General features: G+C 46.4%; 1 protein-coding gene across 7 annotated transcripts in view; it reads right to left on the bottom strand.

The window, feature by feature from the left end:
* The window catches only part of LOC144128531 (NPC intracellular cholesterol transporter 1-like), a 119081-nt gene that overhangs the window by 46085 nt on the left and 55186 nt on the right, over positions 1-17810 (bottom strand). For all 7 annotated transcript variants that reach the window (XM_077661979.1, XM_077661980.1, XM_077661981.1 and 4 more), the window contains exons 2-5: positions 4962-5124; positions 4533-4773; positions 2744-2989; positions 1218-1444 (exon numbers count right to left, since the gene is read on the bottom strand). In XM_077661979.1, the coding sequence (XP_077518105.1) occupies positions 1218-1444; positions 2744-2989; positions 4533-4773; positions 4962-5124 (877 nt within the window). The remainder of the gene's footprint in view (positions 1-1217; positions 1445-2743; positions 2990-4532; positions 4774-4961; positions 5125-17810) is intronic.

The following is a 17810-nucleotide window of genomic DNA, read 5'->3' as shown; positions in this document are numbered from 1 at the left end:
ATTCTTTAATATCTAACTGTAGAAGAACTTGCAGTTTTTTTACATCTCAATGCTCATTTCAGAAATGCCTTTTCCAGAAATGCAGAAAAAAAGATACGTTTTTCATCAGGCAAGCGACTACACACACAAATTACTGCACATTCACCACAAAGGCTCCAATCACACAAAAATCAATTAGGCCTGGCTTCTACCGCTATCTGTCCAGGCTCATTAAGGTTTACACTGGAGATATACCTCCCCACACCAACATAGCAGTGCAAGACACGTGACAAGAACTATCAGGAAATCCCATAAAAAGCAGACTCAAAAACAGGCACCACAAAAATGCATGCTTAAATGCACTTCACAAGTCAACAATAAACCAAGGGCGGCCCATCCCTCCTCCTAAGTGCTGCAAACTAGCAGCCCAATCACTCAAAATTTAAACTCCATTAACCAAGGGGTAATTATTATTTAATTTGGCCACCGCTACACGCCCTACAAATGCAAATGGCCTGCAAGAGTGAAGTAAATCACTTTTCTGATATGTTTGCCTTTTTTTTTAATGTCTTTCAGATGGAAGCTAGTGCAACTGCAACTGAAGCGAGTGCGAGCTTAACCACAAGCAATGCAGCGCAGATAAGGATAGTCTCAAATTCCTGTCAAGTTAGATGTGAATGCGCGGCGAATCACCACAGCACAATCCAGGATGTCTACACTCAGGAACGTGATGCTGTAGTGGCACAGTGCACTGGATCACACCTACAACTCAGCACAAGCTTAGCAAGCAATTCTACCAAGAGCTGGGATGCATGCTGCATCTTGAAGCCTAACTGTGCTCAAGCTGCACTTATTTTATTACCTTATTTTATCCTCAGGGTATAGAAGGAAAGATTCACATGCATCAGATAAAAAAGATTAGATAAATGATAGGGATTTAATGCCACATATCTGCACATAGACTATATCAGATGCCATAGTAGAAGGGTCTGGAATAGTTCTGACCACCTGGGACTCTCTTCCACACCAGTGAAGAAAGAAATCAGTGAATAATAAATGCTGGTACAAAGCCCTCAAGTAAACAGGGGCTATTATGCCCAGCCGTTCCAGTACCTGCTGATTTTAACTAAGAACAAGACTCAATGCAAGCTAATGAGTTCAGTGCACTTTTTTGCCCAGTCTTGGGCCATGCACTAAAACAATGACCTAACCCGAGCTACCATGGCCATGACATGTACCTTGGAAGGAAGTCTTGCGCTTGTGGCTCTTGAGGAAGAAGGTGCTCAGGACAGCGGTGCTGAGCAGCACAAAGAGAAGCATGGACACGACCAGCATGCCATCGTAGTGGCCCATGGTGAAGGGCTCAGGCTGTGGCGGCAGCAGAGGCGGCTCTAGAGGTGTGCACACCTCTGGACAGTCGCTACAGCTACACTTCTGCTGGCTGGGGCCAAAAGGATCAGAGCACCTGTGCGACAGACCAGTTGCAGGTAAGTGGATAACTGGATAACTGCAGCAATGACTTCAAACATTTCCTTTGTCAGACTTAATTTGTTAGGTTCAGCTGCTTGGAATGAAATGAAAGTGAATGAAAGACAGCCACACGATGATCCAGAGAGAGCTGTTTTCTATGGCTGCCTCCATGCAGTGCGTAAGCTTAATACCATCATTACCCATTAATAATACTAGTAACATTATTGACCATAATATAGTGAACTGGCTACTGGCAAATTTTTCAATAGATATAGATTACTTTGCACATCTTGGGACTGAAATGAAATTCCAAGTGAAACTGGAGCCATTGCCAACAAGCACATTCTTCGAAAGATATTATTTTGCATGAACTAACAATACTCGCATTGCGGTTTAACTGAAATTTCTTCCAGAAATCCACTGTCACTTGTAACACCGATGGCTTTCAGGGAAATAAAAAACATGAATAACGATGCATAGCACTCGGAGTATCTACTCAAGAAATGAAGATACTTCTCCCATACAGTATTTAATATCTTAACAAGCCACCTAAAGAGCGCAGTTCAATCTGACAGCAGAGAGTAAAAAAAAAAAGGTAAAGAACACTTTGTGCACAGTGAAACCTTGTTACTGTAACATCCAACCACTTGTACGCTATTAATGACTTTTCATCCCTGCATGACCCTCACAAATGTACGTATGTGTGTATGCACATTTGTGGGGCTCATGCCACACTGCACAAATCAAACTAGTTTCAAAGGCTGTTACCATAATGATAAATCATGCATGGTTATTCGCTAATACCAAGTTGTTCAGAGCAAACCTGGCATGGTTTCTGCTGTGGGAGATGAGATGCATTGCAGTGCTCCTGACAATGCATGCACATTAAAGAAATTATCAGTGCTTGAGGAAAGGCCCCTGTCACTGCCGTTACTCATTTTTAAAAACATAACAAATGCAATTCTTTATATGCTTAAACGATGGCAACAGTCTTCCCTTGTTTCCTTAATTTAGTTGAACTTAAAAAAAAACACTACTTCTCCTATGAACTTTGTGCTGGTGGGACAAGCAATTTCTGTTCACCCTCCCAAAAAAATTGCAGGAAGAAAATTATCTTGAAAACCCAAAATATTGAATATTGTTATAAAAAAAAAGGGACAAAAAGGCTCCATATTCTTAAACCTGTGAAAAGATGGTGCAATGGTTACCACTACACATTTCTACACAGTGTAAGTGTTCCACTGCCTGGTACACACGATATCCAGACAACAAGACAACAAGGTGCACTTCTTACTTGTGGAAAACAGGGTTGTACGGTTTCAGGGTAACTCCGCTGCTCACAATGCTTTTCTCCGGTGTGATGATGTAGTTAAACTTGAAAGGGGAGTATCCGCCTTCATCGGTGGTTGCACCCAGAAAGTCTAGCCAATCCTGGGGTTTGCAGTTGGCAGCATTGGCTCCACACATGAGCTGCATCACCGTCGTGCCAGTTAGCACTGACTTGACGTTGGCGCAAGAGTTGAACGCACCATGAGCAAATCTGAAAATGAAGAACCCAAGAGACTGTGTACTTGCAAGACTAGATGGACTGCACAACTTGAGCGACTGTTTGGCAGCAAAGGCTGTCATGCAAGGACTGTCTCGATAACTGACAAACAAGAAGCGGCGAAGATAATCTTCTTCCATTAGTTTAGAAGAATCGAGTGGTGGGCAAGATGGTTCACAACTAGTTGAAAACAATGTGCACAAGAGGTTTTGCAACTAGAACTATGCCCTCGGAAACTTAACAAATTATAAAATTATTCCAATTGCCTGCATTTTCCTTAGAAAGCGTTTTCAATACATGTGCTTTTCTTTCTTTTTTTCATTTTCAAAAATAACAAAACATGCACTTCTTGGTATAAACCATTAAGAAAAGTAAAAAGAGGATCACCAACTGCACCTCCTCCCCCCCTTCCTTTTTTTGTTTGTTAAGTAAACTGCTTACTCTTGCAACAAGCAACAATACGATTTGTGTTCCGGTCCTAAACAATGCATTGACTATTCATGGCCTCCTCATGTCATTTCATTTGAATAACAGACTTGCCTCACAATCCTGCAATAGGCGCTAAGCCAATGCAGTGTACAGCAGTTTTTTTGCCTGTCTTAGTGTCAAAGAAACACAAGGAAGAAAAGAAAGCAGCTGCATTGATTGGTTATTAGGAAATTAAATGTGCAGTAACGTCTCACTTTTTGGTGGACACGTCAGCCCTGCCATGAGGGAAGCGAGGAAGGTGGAAGTAAAAGGGGAAAGAGATAGGTGTCATATAGATAGGGCCCTGGAATATGGAATAATTTTGACCACCTGGGGATCTTGAACATGCACTGACACTGCACAGCACATGGGCTACTTTTGCGTTTCACCTTCATGAAAAACGCGGCCACAGCAGTCATAACTAGCATATATAACATAAATGACGGAAGCCGACAGTCACCGAAACCAAGAAGCATAGGGGATGTCATTTTTTTTAATTCTGTAGTTTTTATCAATGGGAGATTAATAAAAGCAGAAGAAAAGAACAACCACATGTTGCCGAATTTCGCGTCCGGTGCTCTAACAACTGAGCTACGGTAGCAGCTGTCCAATCGTCTGCTTTCGGGGTATTTATGTGTAGTGTGACCGAACCGTGCGAGTGTTCACCAGCACCACCCTCGTCCATACTGGCGGATGAAGTACATCCTGTATTACCGCGAATGCCACGTAGGAACGTGGTTGAGCGGTGAGGGCGGAAGCTGTGCGAGAACCCTCTTATGCTATCTACGGCATCAAGACTATATATGAGTGAGAAGTGCTGCTTCCATTAAAAATTATGAAAATTATTTAGTGACAGCTAGTCACTTGGTGCGCAGAATGCTTCCTCAAAATTTCTCCCGCATTCATAGTACCAAATACGAATACTGTTAACCCTGCAATACCCCAGGCAAACAAACTGTGAAATAAGAAGTGACTGGAAAGAAAGATGCCACACAGGCTTTGTGCAAAGTTTTTAGAGAACAAAGCCTCCGTGGCTGTGGGTAAACGGCAAGCAAAAGAGATTACTCACTCTTCACCAACAGCGTAGTCAAGAGCAGCAAGCATGTTCTCGCCTGGCTTCTCTTCACTGGGCTCACTTGCATTCACAGCTATGAACTCCGCCTGGTTCGGGTCGCAAAATCCGCAGAATATCCGCACAAAATTATTGTAGCAGGTGGGACACTTCCCCATGCCTAAGCTGACGGGCTGTTGTAGCTCTTCGCTCATTTTCTCTAGTTGCAGCAGATCACAGCAGAACTTTGGTTCGCCACCTAGGCCACAGAAAAAAAACGAAAAAAGAGCATCGAGACGTACAAGGCGTGCTCACTGAGAAATGAAAAGCCATGTGTTTTGTCTCCCAAATGAGCCATGATAAACAATCAAATGACTAGGTTACTGCCACTTAGTACACATTATGCTCCAAGCAAAGTGGTCAACATTCGAACCCTCACATGCTCACCTTCTAATAAGTGGGGGCAGAGGTTACTGATAATATCTAGGCCTTCTTGCTCCAGGGGCTGTGCTTCCCCACTGTACACACACGGAATGTCCTTCTCGGTGTCCTCGTGCACGCCACATTTCCCCCGGAATGCACATTTACTTTCTACAGGGAGGCTGGACGCCTGCAACAAGACAGACAGAAAGAGTGGAACACATTTAATGCAAGGTCATCACATGTAACAAAAAATATGGATATAGAAAACACTCCAAGCATAAAGCAACAGGCATTGAATGCCACCAACCAAACAGCTCAGCATGACCACTGTAATAGTAGGTCAAATGAGATTACGAGCACATATTCACTGTGACAGTCATCATAGCAGAGCTAGCCACAGAGCATTGATTATAAAGGTACCGCTTCAGCAACTTTATAGTACCGCTTCAGCAACCACCAATTCACACACACACAAAAAAAAAATCAACCTAATAAGACACAAGAATGCAATGCACACAGGTGGACTTTGTTACAAAAGAAGCTGATGTTCTTTTCCATGTGCTTTTTCATTTCATGCTTTGGTGCAGACCTGCCCACTAGAATGTTAAAATTTCTGGCTAGTTCACTCTTTAATATCCTTGTGATGCATTTTTTTCTAGTTCAAACTTACAATTGCACTAATCACTCACCTGCTTAGTTCATAATGAGATAAGCTGTGTAATAAAATAAACAAATTTCATCTCAAATTTCATATTCAGAACCTGAACAAAGCACTTTTGTTAGAAATACAGGTTATTTTCAATTAAACCGAAGAGCTTGTTCCCAATTTATGACAGCATTATGAGGCGAAAATGAAAATAATAAGGCTACTCAGCATTACCACTAGAACCAGCACTCCTGTACTATGCTTAACTGTACTGATTAGCTATGAGCACTATTATGTATAGATATATTAACTATGATCCCTTGCAGTGCTGTGACTGCCTTACAATGACACTAGTATTTTACAAAACCACTGCAGCAAGGTTTATGTTCAAGCTACTTGTTTTTACTACATTAAAAAAAAACTTTTTAAGGCATACAAAGACTATAGTACAAGCCATGAAAAAATATTTTCACTGAAGATCAAAAAAGCATGGCACAATACCCTGCCAGCCTAACAATGATAAATAAAATGCACCTTTAATAATATGTTAAAGGACTATAGACACCCAAATTTAGTCTCGTATTCTTGTCTCTACAAGGTGTAAGAAAGGTCACATGAGTGTAGTTGTGTTGTGTTGGGTTTGTGGCACATAGGCAACTAAAGATATCATGCGCCAAGCTCAAGGTATAAGAAAAGTTTTCTGCAGAGTTCTATAGAAATGTGAAAAATCACTGGTGGTCTAGCGTCTACCTAGTGATTACAAATGAAAAATATTTCAGAAATGGCTACCAAGAAAAGCTTTCAAGAGGGTCAGGTAACCTCAGCAGCCATCCTCGCCTGAGCAAGGATCTCGAGGCTCCCAACGACAACGGAAAAAAAACACCAGCTTTCTTCTGAGGAGTGAGAAATTGGCTGAGGTGTATCAAAGAATGCAGCGAATCAGTTGATAAATATTTAGAGTTTGCCGAGAAAACCTGCTTCTCTTAAAAAGCTAAAAACACAAGACATGCTTCACCCAAAGCAACACTGGGTTTAAAGGAATGTGTTCATTATAAAACTGAGTAAAACATTTTTTCCTAAGTTTTTAAAGTTTTGTGCCTGAGTATAAAATGTGATTAACTGTTAGCTCATCTGAACATTTTTCACAAACAGGTTCGTCTTCTTTTGGTAATAAAAGTTGTGGCCTATACGGAGACATTACATAACTTCAATGAAATGCTCTTGGTGCAAACATGACTTCCATTCACCTAGAACTGGCTTTACCAAGTGCAGTTTATTGTTTACTTCGTTGTTACAAGCTGTCTGCCATTTTTTCCTTAATTTCTGTTGTGCTAAGTTCATGCAATCTTTAAAGGGTGTTAATGCGGTGAGTTGGGCGTGTTGGTAACATTTTTCAGAAAATGCAGCGCAAAAAAAGAGGTGGACAAAGATGAGACGAGCGCCCGTCCTTGTTGTCTCATATATTTTGCGCTGCTTTTTCTAAAGGGTGTATTTTCTTTTTTTATTTCCTTGCCAGGAGCTTGAGCAGCGCAAAAATCTGCTCTCTCGTTGCCTTTTACATGACTCGGGACCCAGCAGAGTTATGTTTTTGTCCTCGAGCTGTGGCTGTAACTACTACGCCATGTATGATGTCACCAAGTAGCGGAGTCATTGCATTTCTAGAGTGAAGAGCTGCAATTACGTACACTTAAGAAGTCTGTCATTTACTAGAGAGTTTCAGAATAGCGTATGAGTGCTTGCGCACGCTTTACGCAAGCATTTAGCGCGAGGTTACACTAAAAATCACATGAGCACTTTTAGTTTATCGTTTGCCAAACCGGATGCAATGATAGCGCTGGCCGTAGTGGCGCCATCTGGCGTTAAAATGTGAAAATTTTTTGTGACACCAAGTCGTAGCGCGTAGATAGCCAGTTCATCACCAGTTCTCTCGAGTCAGGGCCTAATTTCTTTTAAGTAATTGAACCAAGCAAGGTTTTAAAAACATCTTGTTGAGGTCTTTCGGACCCTTCTGCCTACTGCCGAAAGAATACGTTTGGCAAGGCTACGACTACCTTGACGTAAAAATCCAAACCAAGCCAATCCTCAGTCAGCGGTGTCTTGTTAGGGTTAAGAACGGCGGAATCGTCACACAGAATCAAAAATAGGGCAAGCTTATCTGTCATTCTTTCTGCTGTCCACGAGAGGAGACAAAGCGAATATCATGTGTACCATTTAAAGGAAATGATTATGCCTAAAAACCCAATAAAATTGAAAAATTCTCTCCGAAGCAGGTGACGTGGGCGCCGCCATCTTGACAACGCTATTTTTCCTAGCGTACGCAAAAGCACACACACTAAATTCGAAAAACAGCGTACGTAACGCGCACATACGTTAAACCTCAATGTGAAATAGCGTCTGGCGCATGCGCAGTACAAAAGGACGCTATTTTATAGCGTTCGCTATGCCTTTGTGTATGTCTGCGAACGCTATACTAAAAGTCTCTACTTTTTTTTTCTATGGCCACACACTGGCAACACACACTGCTTAACATTCTGTTGTGAAGATGAATGCACACTGTGGAAGTCCTACAATGTCCTCCAAATTCCCTAGCACCGCTGCGCTACCTACGTAACCATCTGTTTTTGATCCATCAGTATAAAATTCCATAAAACTGCTGTATTTTTCTTCAAGTGCAAGGAATTCTTGTATGGTATGTTGTTATGGAGTTTGTCGAAAGGTCACATGAGGAATGAAAAAAAAAATGCAGTATAAACGCTGATACGTCGTGCGTTGTCATTCCTGATATTGAAGGCTAACTTAAGCACTATAATGAATTAAAACTATGCATCAGTGTTTACACTGCAGTTTTTTTTCTCATACCTCACGTGACCTGTGACCTAAACACTTCTTATATGTTGCAGTCAATGTTCGGTTGATGAAACCAAAACCGAAACAGCACGAGAGAATAAATTCAATTATCAATTATTTAGCAGTCGTAGGTGAATACCCTGTTATCAATACAAACTAATGTCCAACGCATCATTTGAAAGAAGAAATCATGCAAGCAAAATTTTGGTATCTATAATTTCGAGGGTTGCACAGGGCTCTTGCCAAGAAACTGACAGGCTGACAGAATCTTTTTAAGTGGCTTCCGAGATGAACAGCGCTTTCACACGCTTTCACAAAAAGTGAATAGAATTTACAAGATATTGCAAAATAACCACATGAGTAAATGTTGGTGCAGCTGAAAAGCATGAAATAGCTGGGACACAACATGCAAAAACACCACTAGCAAAGTTTACTTACAATAAATGATATGAACAAAAAATAAAGGAAAGAGCCATCATTATATTTTCCAAGGATGAAGTAAACAGCCACAAGGTCATCCAAGCAACCAAAGCTGTCAGCCTTTCAGGCAGGAAAGAGCTACACCCAAAGCAGCTACTGTGACATGTTGGCAGCCAATGATGAGGGACAATCTAAGCAATCACACATGTCAGCTAGTCGTGTCACACCTGTGGCAGGCACAAGTCCAATGCTGCAATGCAGCTCCCGCTTCTGCCAACAATGACAAATAGTGCACGGCAGCATATGCACTATCGCCGGTTTAAAGATGTGAATCGCCATCATAAACATCTAGCAGCACGTGCTTAGCAAAATTTAATCGGAGCAATGAAAATCCACACATTCAGCTACTTCAGAATAGAGCCAGCAAAAGTGAATCCAGTACACCCGTAAAGAGCATGGGGCCTCAAAGTGCTCTGATATATTGAGAGGAATACCATTTCTGATGGGTAATTAACAGTTTCTATGTTCAGTATGTCCCCAACTGCATAATTACTAAGTAACACATGGCAAGACCGATTTAAAGTGGAATAGTGATCATTTGAACTTGAAGAGGACCAAAAATTTGTTCAAATTATGCACAGTCAAACACAGCCATTAGATCAAATAAATCAGTTTAAATTCTAAAGTCAGTTTGAAGTAATGTGATTCTATTGTATTATGCCTGAAAGCACTGACCCCCATTGAACAAGTCTGCTATATACATGTGAATGTCCCAATCAACAGTCACAGGCATCTCACAATGTAGTTTTGACCAACAACCACACAGAAATAATTACCAACAAAATGGCTTATTCCTGGCTAAAGGGTACAGCGAGCCAAAATGAACCAGACCGTTGTGTCCAAAACTTGTGAAGCCCCTGTATGCTGATACGAGACGGATATAATGCTCGTTTTTTTTTTTTGTTCAAAACATAACACTGCCTCAACCAAAATGAGCTTACGAGGTTTAGATGCACTGCTGGACGCCACTTCCTTCTTGGATACCCTCTGTGCAACGCCTTCTGCTCTTAAAATTCTTCCTGACAACACCTCCCTAGCAATAGACCTGATCCTGAGTTCCCTAAACTATGTACAGCCGAGCATTAACCATACGGCGCAGTTAAACCCCGATTACGCCGTAAAGAGGTACAGCGTTCGCGCCCCGCCCGATGCTGACTAAGGAGGGAAGAACGACTGGACGATCGTCTAACGGTAAGTGCCTGGCCCTGGCCCAACGCTTCCACGCGCCGATGTGTCACCCAGAGCCTGCCTCGGAGGCATGAGCACTAAGTACTGCCCCGCTCCCCGGCGTACGCGCTCACGAATACCGTGCGCGGCCGATGCATCTGGGGCCACCAGGCAATGGAAATCGCATAAACTGGTCCAATTAAGCCACGCGCGCACCCGATATTGGCGCCTTCACCACCTCTACCTGGAAGGACGCAGTGTGTCCACACAGTTCGTACCCCGAGGTCCATGCCGAGGACAAGCGGAGGTGGCGCCGCCGCCTCCCCACAGGAATGCCACACCACACACAGAGGACGCTCGTCGCCATAGCAGAAAAGCGACTGGAAGATTGGTGGCTCAAAAGCAGCGAAGTGGCATAAGGTTAGAAGTGTAGGACTGGAAACGCATTTAAAGAAAATTGCGAATTTTAAGACATTTATAACACGGTTAACTAAAATGTAAAAAAAAAAAGGCACAGCATGGTGGCAACTGCCAACACCCCGATTCAAAGGGAAGGCTCTCGTCTTTCTTCCATCCATCCATGTATCCATTCACTCGACCGTTGCGTGAGAATTCGAAACGGTGGACGCCACCACGCCTGCGGGCTAGAAATGCAGATCCCTTGTGTTCTGCTGTCTATACACACGTCACGTGTGCGCGCGGTAACTTTCTTTTCGGCCTCCTACGCTACGTGAGCCGCAAGCAATTTCAGGAAGCTAGTGCCTAGCCTAGATATACTACCCACGAAACTTGGCGAACTTAAGTTGTATGACAGAACCGGCCACTACACGAGTGGCGACATCTTTGATCAGGGAAGCAGCGAGTCACCAATGGCAACGGCAATACTTTTGCATGCAACGATACTGCGGTGCTATAGAGTCCCGTAGAACGTTTATTGAAGCCGCGCAAACGGGGGGACGTGTGTTTATTACAGCACTTTTTTTTTGTTTTCGCACAAAACAAAAAACAATACAAATTTAGCCACACGTCCTAAACTTTACCCTCCAGGGCGAAAGGTCCTCTGGTAGAAGCGGCAGCACCGGGTGCAGAATGCAGTCCAGCGAGCACTGCGCAGCCAAAGCCGCAAGCGCGGCATTCACGGCCCGAGAAACGCGACCTCAGCGAAGACATCGCCGTGCCCGAAGCGAGCTGATCACCCCCGCTTTTCTGCGCTCGCGTACGTCAAAGGCATTAGCCTTAATGGGTCTCGCAAGGATAGAACATCTACGCAGCGAGCCCCACCTAACCCCGACAGAGGTAGCATATATCAAGGTCGAAAAATTAGGTAGGAAAACTCCCTCCGAACTCAATAAAGAGTGTTGTGTTCGGTTCAGAGGCGCATAAGCATTACTCGATAAAGAGAAGCGCCAGCAACACTACGTGCTCAGAAAAAACTGCGGCTAGAAAAAGAAAAAAAAGTCAGGGGGCCTTGCATAAACAGCTTATTAGGTTCAGCGTCATGCCCGCGAGGGAAAACAAAACGTCCGCCCCCTTCTCCTCACTTGGCCATCAGGAGGCGCGCCAATGAGCGGGCGCACTGCACTAAATCGTGCCAGCGCCACTCCGCACCGCGGCAGTCAACGCGCTTCGCTCGCTGAATCGGCACCCATCAGCGCCCGGCGAGACGGGAGAGACAAAACAGAGATATCGAACATGGCAGCGACGGCACGAAGCGCACAAAGCACAGGTCTGCATCGACCGGAGCATTAGGCAATTGGCAGAAAAACACGCGGTACACGTGGCGCGGCGGAGGCCAGGCCAGACTATACGGCGCGCCGTCGCAAGGGGCACTGCGCTCGATGAAGGCGCAAAAAAAAAAAAAGATGAAAGCGAAGACGATGAAAGGAGCAGAGCGATACGTTCTGGGTGCTGCACGCCTTGGACACGACGCGTCATCGCGAGACACGACATAGATCGCTCCGCCCACTTTATCGAATCTCTCGCGACGCCCCGCAACAAGCCCCTCGAACCGGCGCCACTGCTACCACATGCAGAATCACGATGTGCCGGTCTGGCCCATAAAAAACCAGTACTCGGGTCTTCTGGGCGACCGGGACCACCCTCGCGACTGGAAAATTAGCGTACGAGTCTAGCAAACCACTCCGGACAGCGAGGTAGTACTGCAATCGACCAGCCGCCCGCCTGTCATGCTTAAATCTACCAGGTATTCTCCAGTGGCAATCGCGGCTTGTACGCTGCGGTAAAAAAATTACCCTATATTCATAGCACTTCCTGCCGGAAAAGTGGCAGTGATCGCTTAGTGAGAGAGGCTCCTTCACACTACTATCACTATAGACGAAAATGAAGGGGAAAAAAACGAGATGTCACGTGATCACATGACAGGCACACCAAAGGTAGCAGCGCAACACTCTCCAAGGCCAAACCGATCGACTACTATAGGTACGTCGCGTATAGGAGAACATCCCGTCATTCCAAATCTAAGCAGCGGCTCCCGCACAGCAAACATTGGCCCCTGGAAACAAAACGTGCAGCGTCCCCCCGGAGAAAGGGCACATGAATTTATGACTGCCGCCTGACGGGAACTTCAGCGCTTCTCTGCATAGGGCGATGCCCTTCCGAATGAAAAGGCGTTGCACAGCTGCGCTCCAGACTTGACATTTTATTTTGCAGTGCACTGACTGAGATTGCACTTGCGAGATTGTTCCGGGGCGGACCGAGAAATAAACAGACTGGAGCAACAAAAAAAAAAGCTACAGCTAGAGAGGACAAGATGGAAGACAAGACAGCTCTGTGAGGAACCCGCAGCCCAGCAGACGCAGCCACTTTTGCGGCTGATTCATTTTCCTTTCCCCTCAACACCCTCGATCCAGGTCACCCCAGACGAAGAGCGAGCCGCATCGTCCGACCACCGACCCGCAGATCAGGGGGATAGGCGGTGGGAACAGCACCACACAGGCCGGCGCGCATGGTTGAGCGCCTGTCAGGCTCCAGTTTCATCCGCAGGGAACCGCCTCGCCCGTCCGACAGCGCGCATATCGCGTGCCACAGCGCCCATCACCGGCTGAAAGCGGAGTGGAGGCGGGATAGGGAACACGGCCTCCGAGATACCTTCCAAAGTTGAACCTGCACCGGGGCATGCCCGCCTCTCGGGCGGAGGCCATTATCTCGTCTACGTAACCAGCGAGCAAGCGCGAGCAAGCGTCACTTTTGTGCCAATCTCGAGAACGACACTCAAGAATGAAACAGGCACGCGTCCGAAACCGACCTCGACAAGTACAACAAGGTGGAACGCTATTGCCTCGCCGGACGTTGAGGCCACCTATGACACGGGCGACAGACAGTAAGCGGATGCCATCAGAACTCTCAGCTGGGGAGGCGGCTTGAAAGTCCCACACCGGCGGCTGAAATGGCAGCGTAATAGGGGGCCGTCGTGTCGGTATACGAAACCGGTTGAAGTTAGCGACGCAAGCTCATCGCCAAATGGCGGGGAAAAACACGCGATTACTGGAGGCTCCTGGCTGACGGAGCACTCCCAGATGAACACCTAAACGATAGTCGCTTTTCCGCCAGTGACGAGAAACAACCTCCGTCGTCGAATGTTGCGCGGCCTTGAAGGGCCGCCCAAGCGGCGCTCCTACGACGACGCACGCGAAGAGATCGCGCGAGGTCCAGCGTACTGAAGAAGCGAGGCCGTGACATTTCGCTGACACGCAAAAACAACCACCGAGACCACAATGACACGAGGGAAGGCAACCGAAACCACGAATTTGGCGATACTCGGCAAAGTGTAGATATATATACGCATTTCCGCGAGAAGGTTCGAGAGAATTCGCTCATCAACACGATCCAGTAACGCAATCCTCCACCCGTCAGGAAAGAAGAAAAAAAAAAGCAGTGTTGATACCTTGGAGGAAAAATATCACGAAAGATAAACTATGAGGTAAGAAGAGCCTCGCACAGCTTACGAGTCGCGAGGAAACGTCGCAAGACGACAAACAGCGTTCTCGCGCAAATTCATCTTCCTCGTGCGATATACACACAAAGCAGCCGGCCCACAAATGAGAGAGAGAGAGAGAGACCTTGCGCATATCTGTTCTCCCTTCCTTACTTCCGCTTATTGTCCTGCACGCAAGGAAAAAAAAACAGAATTGGTCGACTAATCATCCACGTTTAATCGAATTCTGTGCCACCAGCCAGCAAACAACATCCTGCCGCCTGGAAACAAAGCGAAAACAAGCGGGACAACTCAAGCAACTTTCACTTTTTTTTTTGCCCCCTTCGTTTCTCATGGGGCGAGAACGCTTGGCTCGTCGCAATCAATCAGCGCGCGCAGGTACGAAAGAGGAAAACCAAGCAAAAACACCATAAGAGACTCGTTGGGCTGGCCGGCGCACGACATACCGAAGCGCGATCTAAAGCGAGCTGCATGTAGTAGGTTCAAGGGCGCGCACACAGGGACGTCAGTTCGACCCACGAGGGACGGCCAACCTTGAGACACCAGCCGCCAGGGCGGGGTGCCAAAAGCCCTCATCGGGCCCGGGCCATGTACATGTGTACGTAAGTATCGTTCTCCACAGTTGATCTGCCCCTGGTAATGGCGGCCGTGGTAGAGGCGCGCACTCATCAAAAGGGGCGCGGCCGCCCATGTGACCTGCAGCCGACGATGGCGCAGCGAAAGTTATGACCGCCGCATGCCGCCCTTGCTGGTCGCTGGTATGTCGCACCGAGCGGCGGCCGTGGTGACAGTAACGATCCGTGCGTGCCTTCGGGAGGTAAACGACGAACGGCGCCACGCAGCTCGTTTGCGTATCGATCGCGCGTCTGTCTATTATATATATATATATATATATATATATATATATATATATATATATATATATATATATATATATATATATATATATATATATATATATATATATATATATATATCAGCAAACAAGGAAAGAGAAATGAGGGGCTCGTTTGACAAACTTATAAAGGAAGCCAACAGTCACCGACACCAAGGTGCATAAGGGAATGTTTATTACTTTTTTTTGCCGAACTGTGCACCATGGTTCCGGCGACTGTTGACTTCCTACACACACACACACACACACACACACACACACACACACACACACACACACACACACACACACACACACGCGCGCGAGGTGAAAGAGTGAGGCCGGGCTGGGTTCGCACGCGGCTACTGCGAGAAGAAAAAGGAAAAAAAGAAGCAAAAGCAAAGAAAAAGGAAACAGCAAAGAATATATATATATATATATATATATATATATATATATATATATATATATATATATATATATATATATATGTATATATATATATATATATATATATATATATATATATATATATATATATATATATATATATATATATGCCGGCTAGAAGAAATTTTCGTGGCTGCCTCCGTCTTGCTCCGCGTGAACTTAACGCAGGAATCCCGCCTCAACGCAGGCGCGGTAAGCGGTCCCTGAGTTGACTTCTACGCGCCAGATTACAAGCGGCGTCAAACAACGTTACCTGGCCTCAACCGCCTCCTCCCACTCTTCCTTCACTACCTTATACCGAGAGTTAACCTAACAGTCACGCCCGAAAACGGTGCGTAGTAAAAGTAAAGTACACCGGGGCGGCCATTCAGCCGAGCTGCGACTAAAAGGCACGCACAGTTAATCAAGGCGGAACTTGTCGCAAGTCGGTTCGAATTTCCGGTGCACTCGTGGCCGACAGTCCAGTCAGGGAGAGCAGAGCAGATCATGGGAACAGCGTTAGAACTCGAGGTTCAAAACACCGCCGCTCCATCGATCTTGAAGGGACCACGTATACTCCGCTACTCGTGCTCGCGTTCCCCACCAGGCCTCAGCGATCAATAATCGACCAGTCGCGAACTGATTAAATTAGGCTCGAGGAGAAAATGTGGCCTTGGCGACGCCCTTCGGGCCGACGCGAGCCATCTAAAGTATTGAAAGGCTGCCCGCAGCCAATCATTAAAAACTCACTCGAACCAAACCCCAAATGAACCCGACGGCGGCGGCTGCGTTTCGATGGAGGCAAAACGCTAAGGCGCCCGTGCGCTGTGCGATGTCAGCGCACGTTAAAGATCCCCGGGTGGTCGAAATTATTCCGGAGCCCTTCGGTACGGCACCTCTTCCTTCCTTTCTTCTTTCACTCCCTCCTTTATCCCTTCCCTTACGGCGCGGTTCAGGTGTCCAACGATATATGAGACAGATACTGCGCCATTTCCGTTCCCCCCAAAAAACCAATTATAACCAAACCCCAACCTAAAAGAAAGAAAAAAAACGCTCCCTGTGAAGAACGCCACGTGGTAGAATTGGTTTTTTCGGGGAACAAACGGTAGCACGCCACGCGTCTACCTGGTTTCGCAACGCGGACTCTCGTAAACGCGCTCGTTCCTCTTTCAGTCAGCTAGCTGCCAAAGAGCTGTCACTGCACGAACTTTGAACTTTAGAACCGGGGGATGAATAGAGAGAGAGAGAGAGAGAAAGAAGAAGAGAATCTAAGAAGACGACCAGATCAATTTCCGCAGCCACCATCGGGTCGCACAGCTATAGACAAGCGTAGCAGGCACATGAGCCCACGGGTATACGCAGGAAATGAAAAAAAAAAAACAAGTACAACGGCACGGCGCCGTCGTAGGGTCTCTGGCGGCCCACGAGGGCGCCAGCAGCGCGTTGCTATTCCCGGACACGCGCTGCACTCGCGGGAAGCGCACGCGTCACCGCGCACAGCCGAACGAGACCACAACAAGCCAAGTGGAAGAAATAAAAAAAAAATACGGCGCGCAAAACAAACGACGCGGACAGCGCAAGCATACCGTTACGAAACGACGCACGAACAATAAGAAGAGCGAGCCGGAAACCACGCTTCCTCCTTAGACGTGCACAATAGAGCACGTTACAAAAATGCGCGGCCCGCGGCTGAAGCATACAAACACCTCCGGACGGGACGGCCTGGGTCAAGGTCAAGGTCAACATCGGTCACAACTTTCTTAAAGTCGAACTTCTCCACAGTCTCTCGCGCTGTCCGGAGCTCGGCTTCGGTCGACCGATTTACCGCCCGTGTTCTCGAAACGCGGCTCACACATCCGCAAGTGTTGACAAAAGGCTTGGCAAGAATCCCAACCATGCGCTCTCGCCGCCTCCGAGTCAGGCACTTCTCCGTTGGGAGCAAGAACGTCAGCTTAACGTTAACGTTAGGCTGACGTCGACGCAACGTTACGGAACGGAAATAAGAGAGCGCCGATCACAGAACAGGCACGAACTTAATGAGTCTGAGGAGGTAAACCGAAATTAAGAGTTCCTCTACTATTTTTGAGTTTCGGTCGGACTCGAAAGCACTCGGTGTACGGGGGATGAACACGAACTGTAACTAGGCGAGAGACTGAAACAGGTGAGAAAGTACACAATCGCAACAGCCGACAGTGGTACGGGTGGGGACACTGGAACGTCGCCGCATACCGTTTTCCCGACGGGCATATAACGAAACGATGGGGGGAAAAACGCAATCGGTTTCGGAAAATGTGAGCGCAATCACAGTTCTTAAAAACCACCGCCGCGCGGTCAATTCTGGTCGCTGGCGACGGTGAAGCGCCAAATTAGCTTCAAAGCACACCTCCGGGCTATATATCACGACGACCGCGGAGCTGCCGCTGCCCTTCGCCTCAAGACTCGCGAGCGCGGCCGTCCACTACTCGTTACCCGGCG

The sequence above is a fragment of the Amblyomma americanum genome, chromosome 4, assembly GCF_052857255.1.
Source record: "Amblyomma americanum isolate KBUSLIRL-KWMA chromosome 4, ASM5285725v1, whole genome shotgun sequence".
Lineage (NCBI taxonomy): Eukaryota > Metazoa > Arthropoda > Arachnida > Ixodida > Ixodidae > Amblyomma > Amblyomma americanum.
This window is presented reverse-complemented; position numbering and strand designations above follow the sequence as displayed.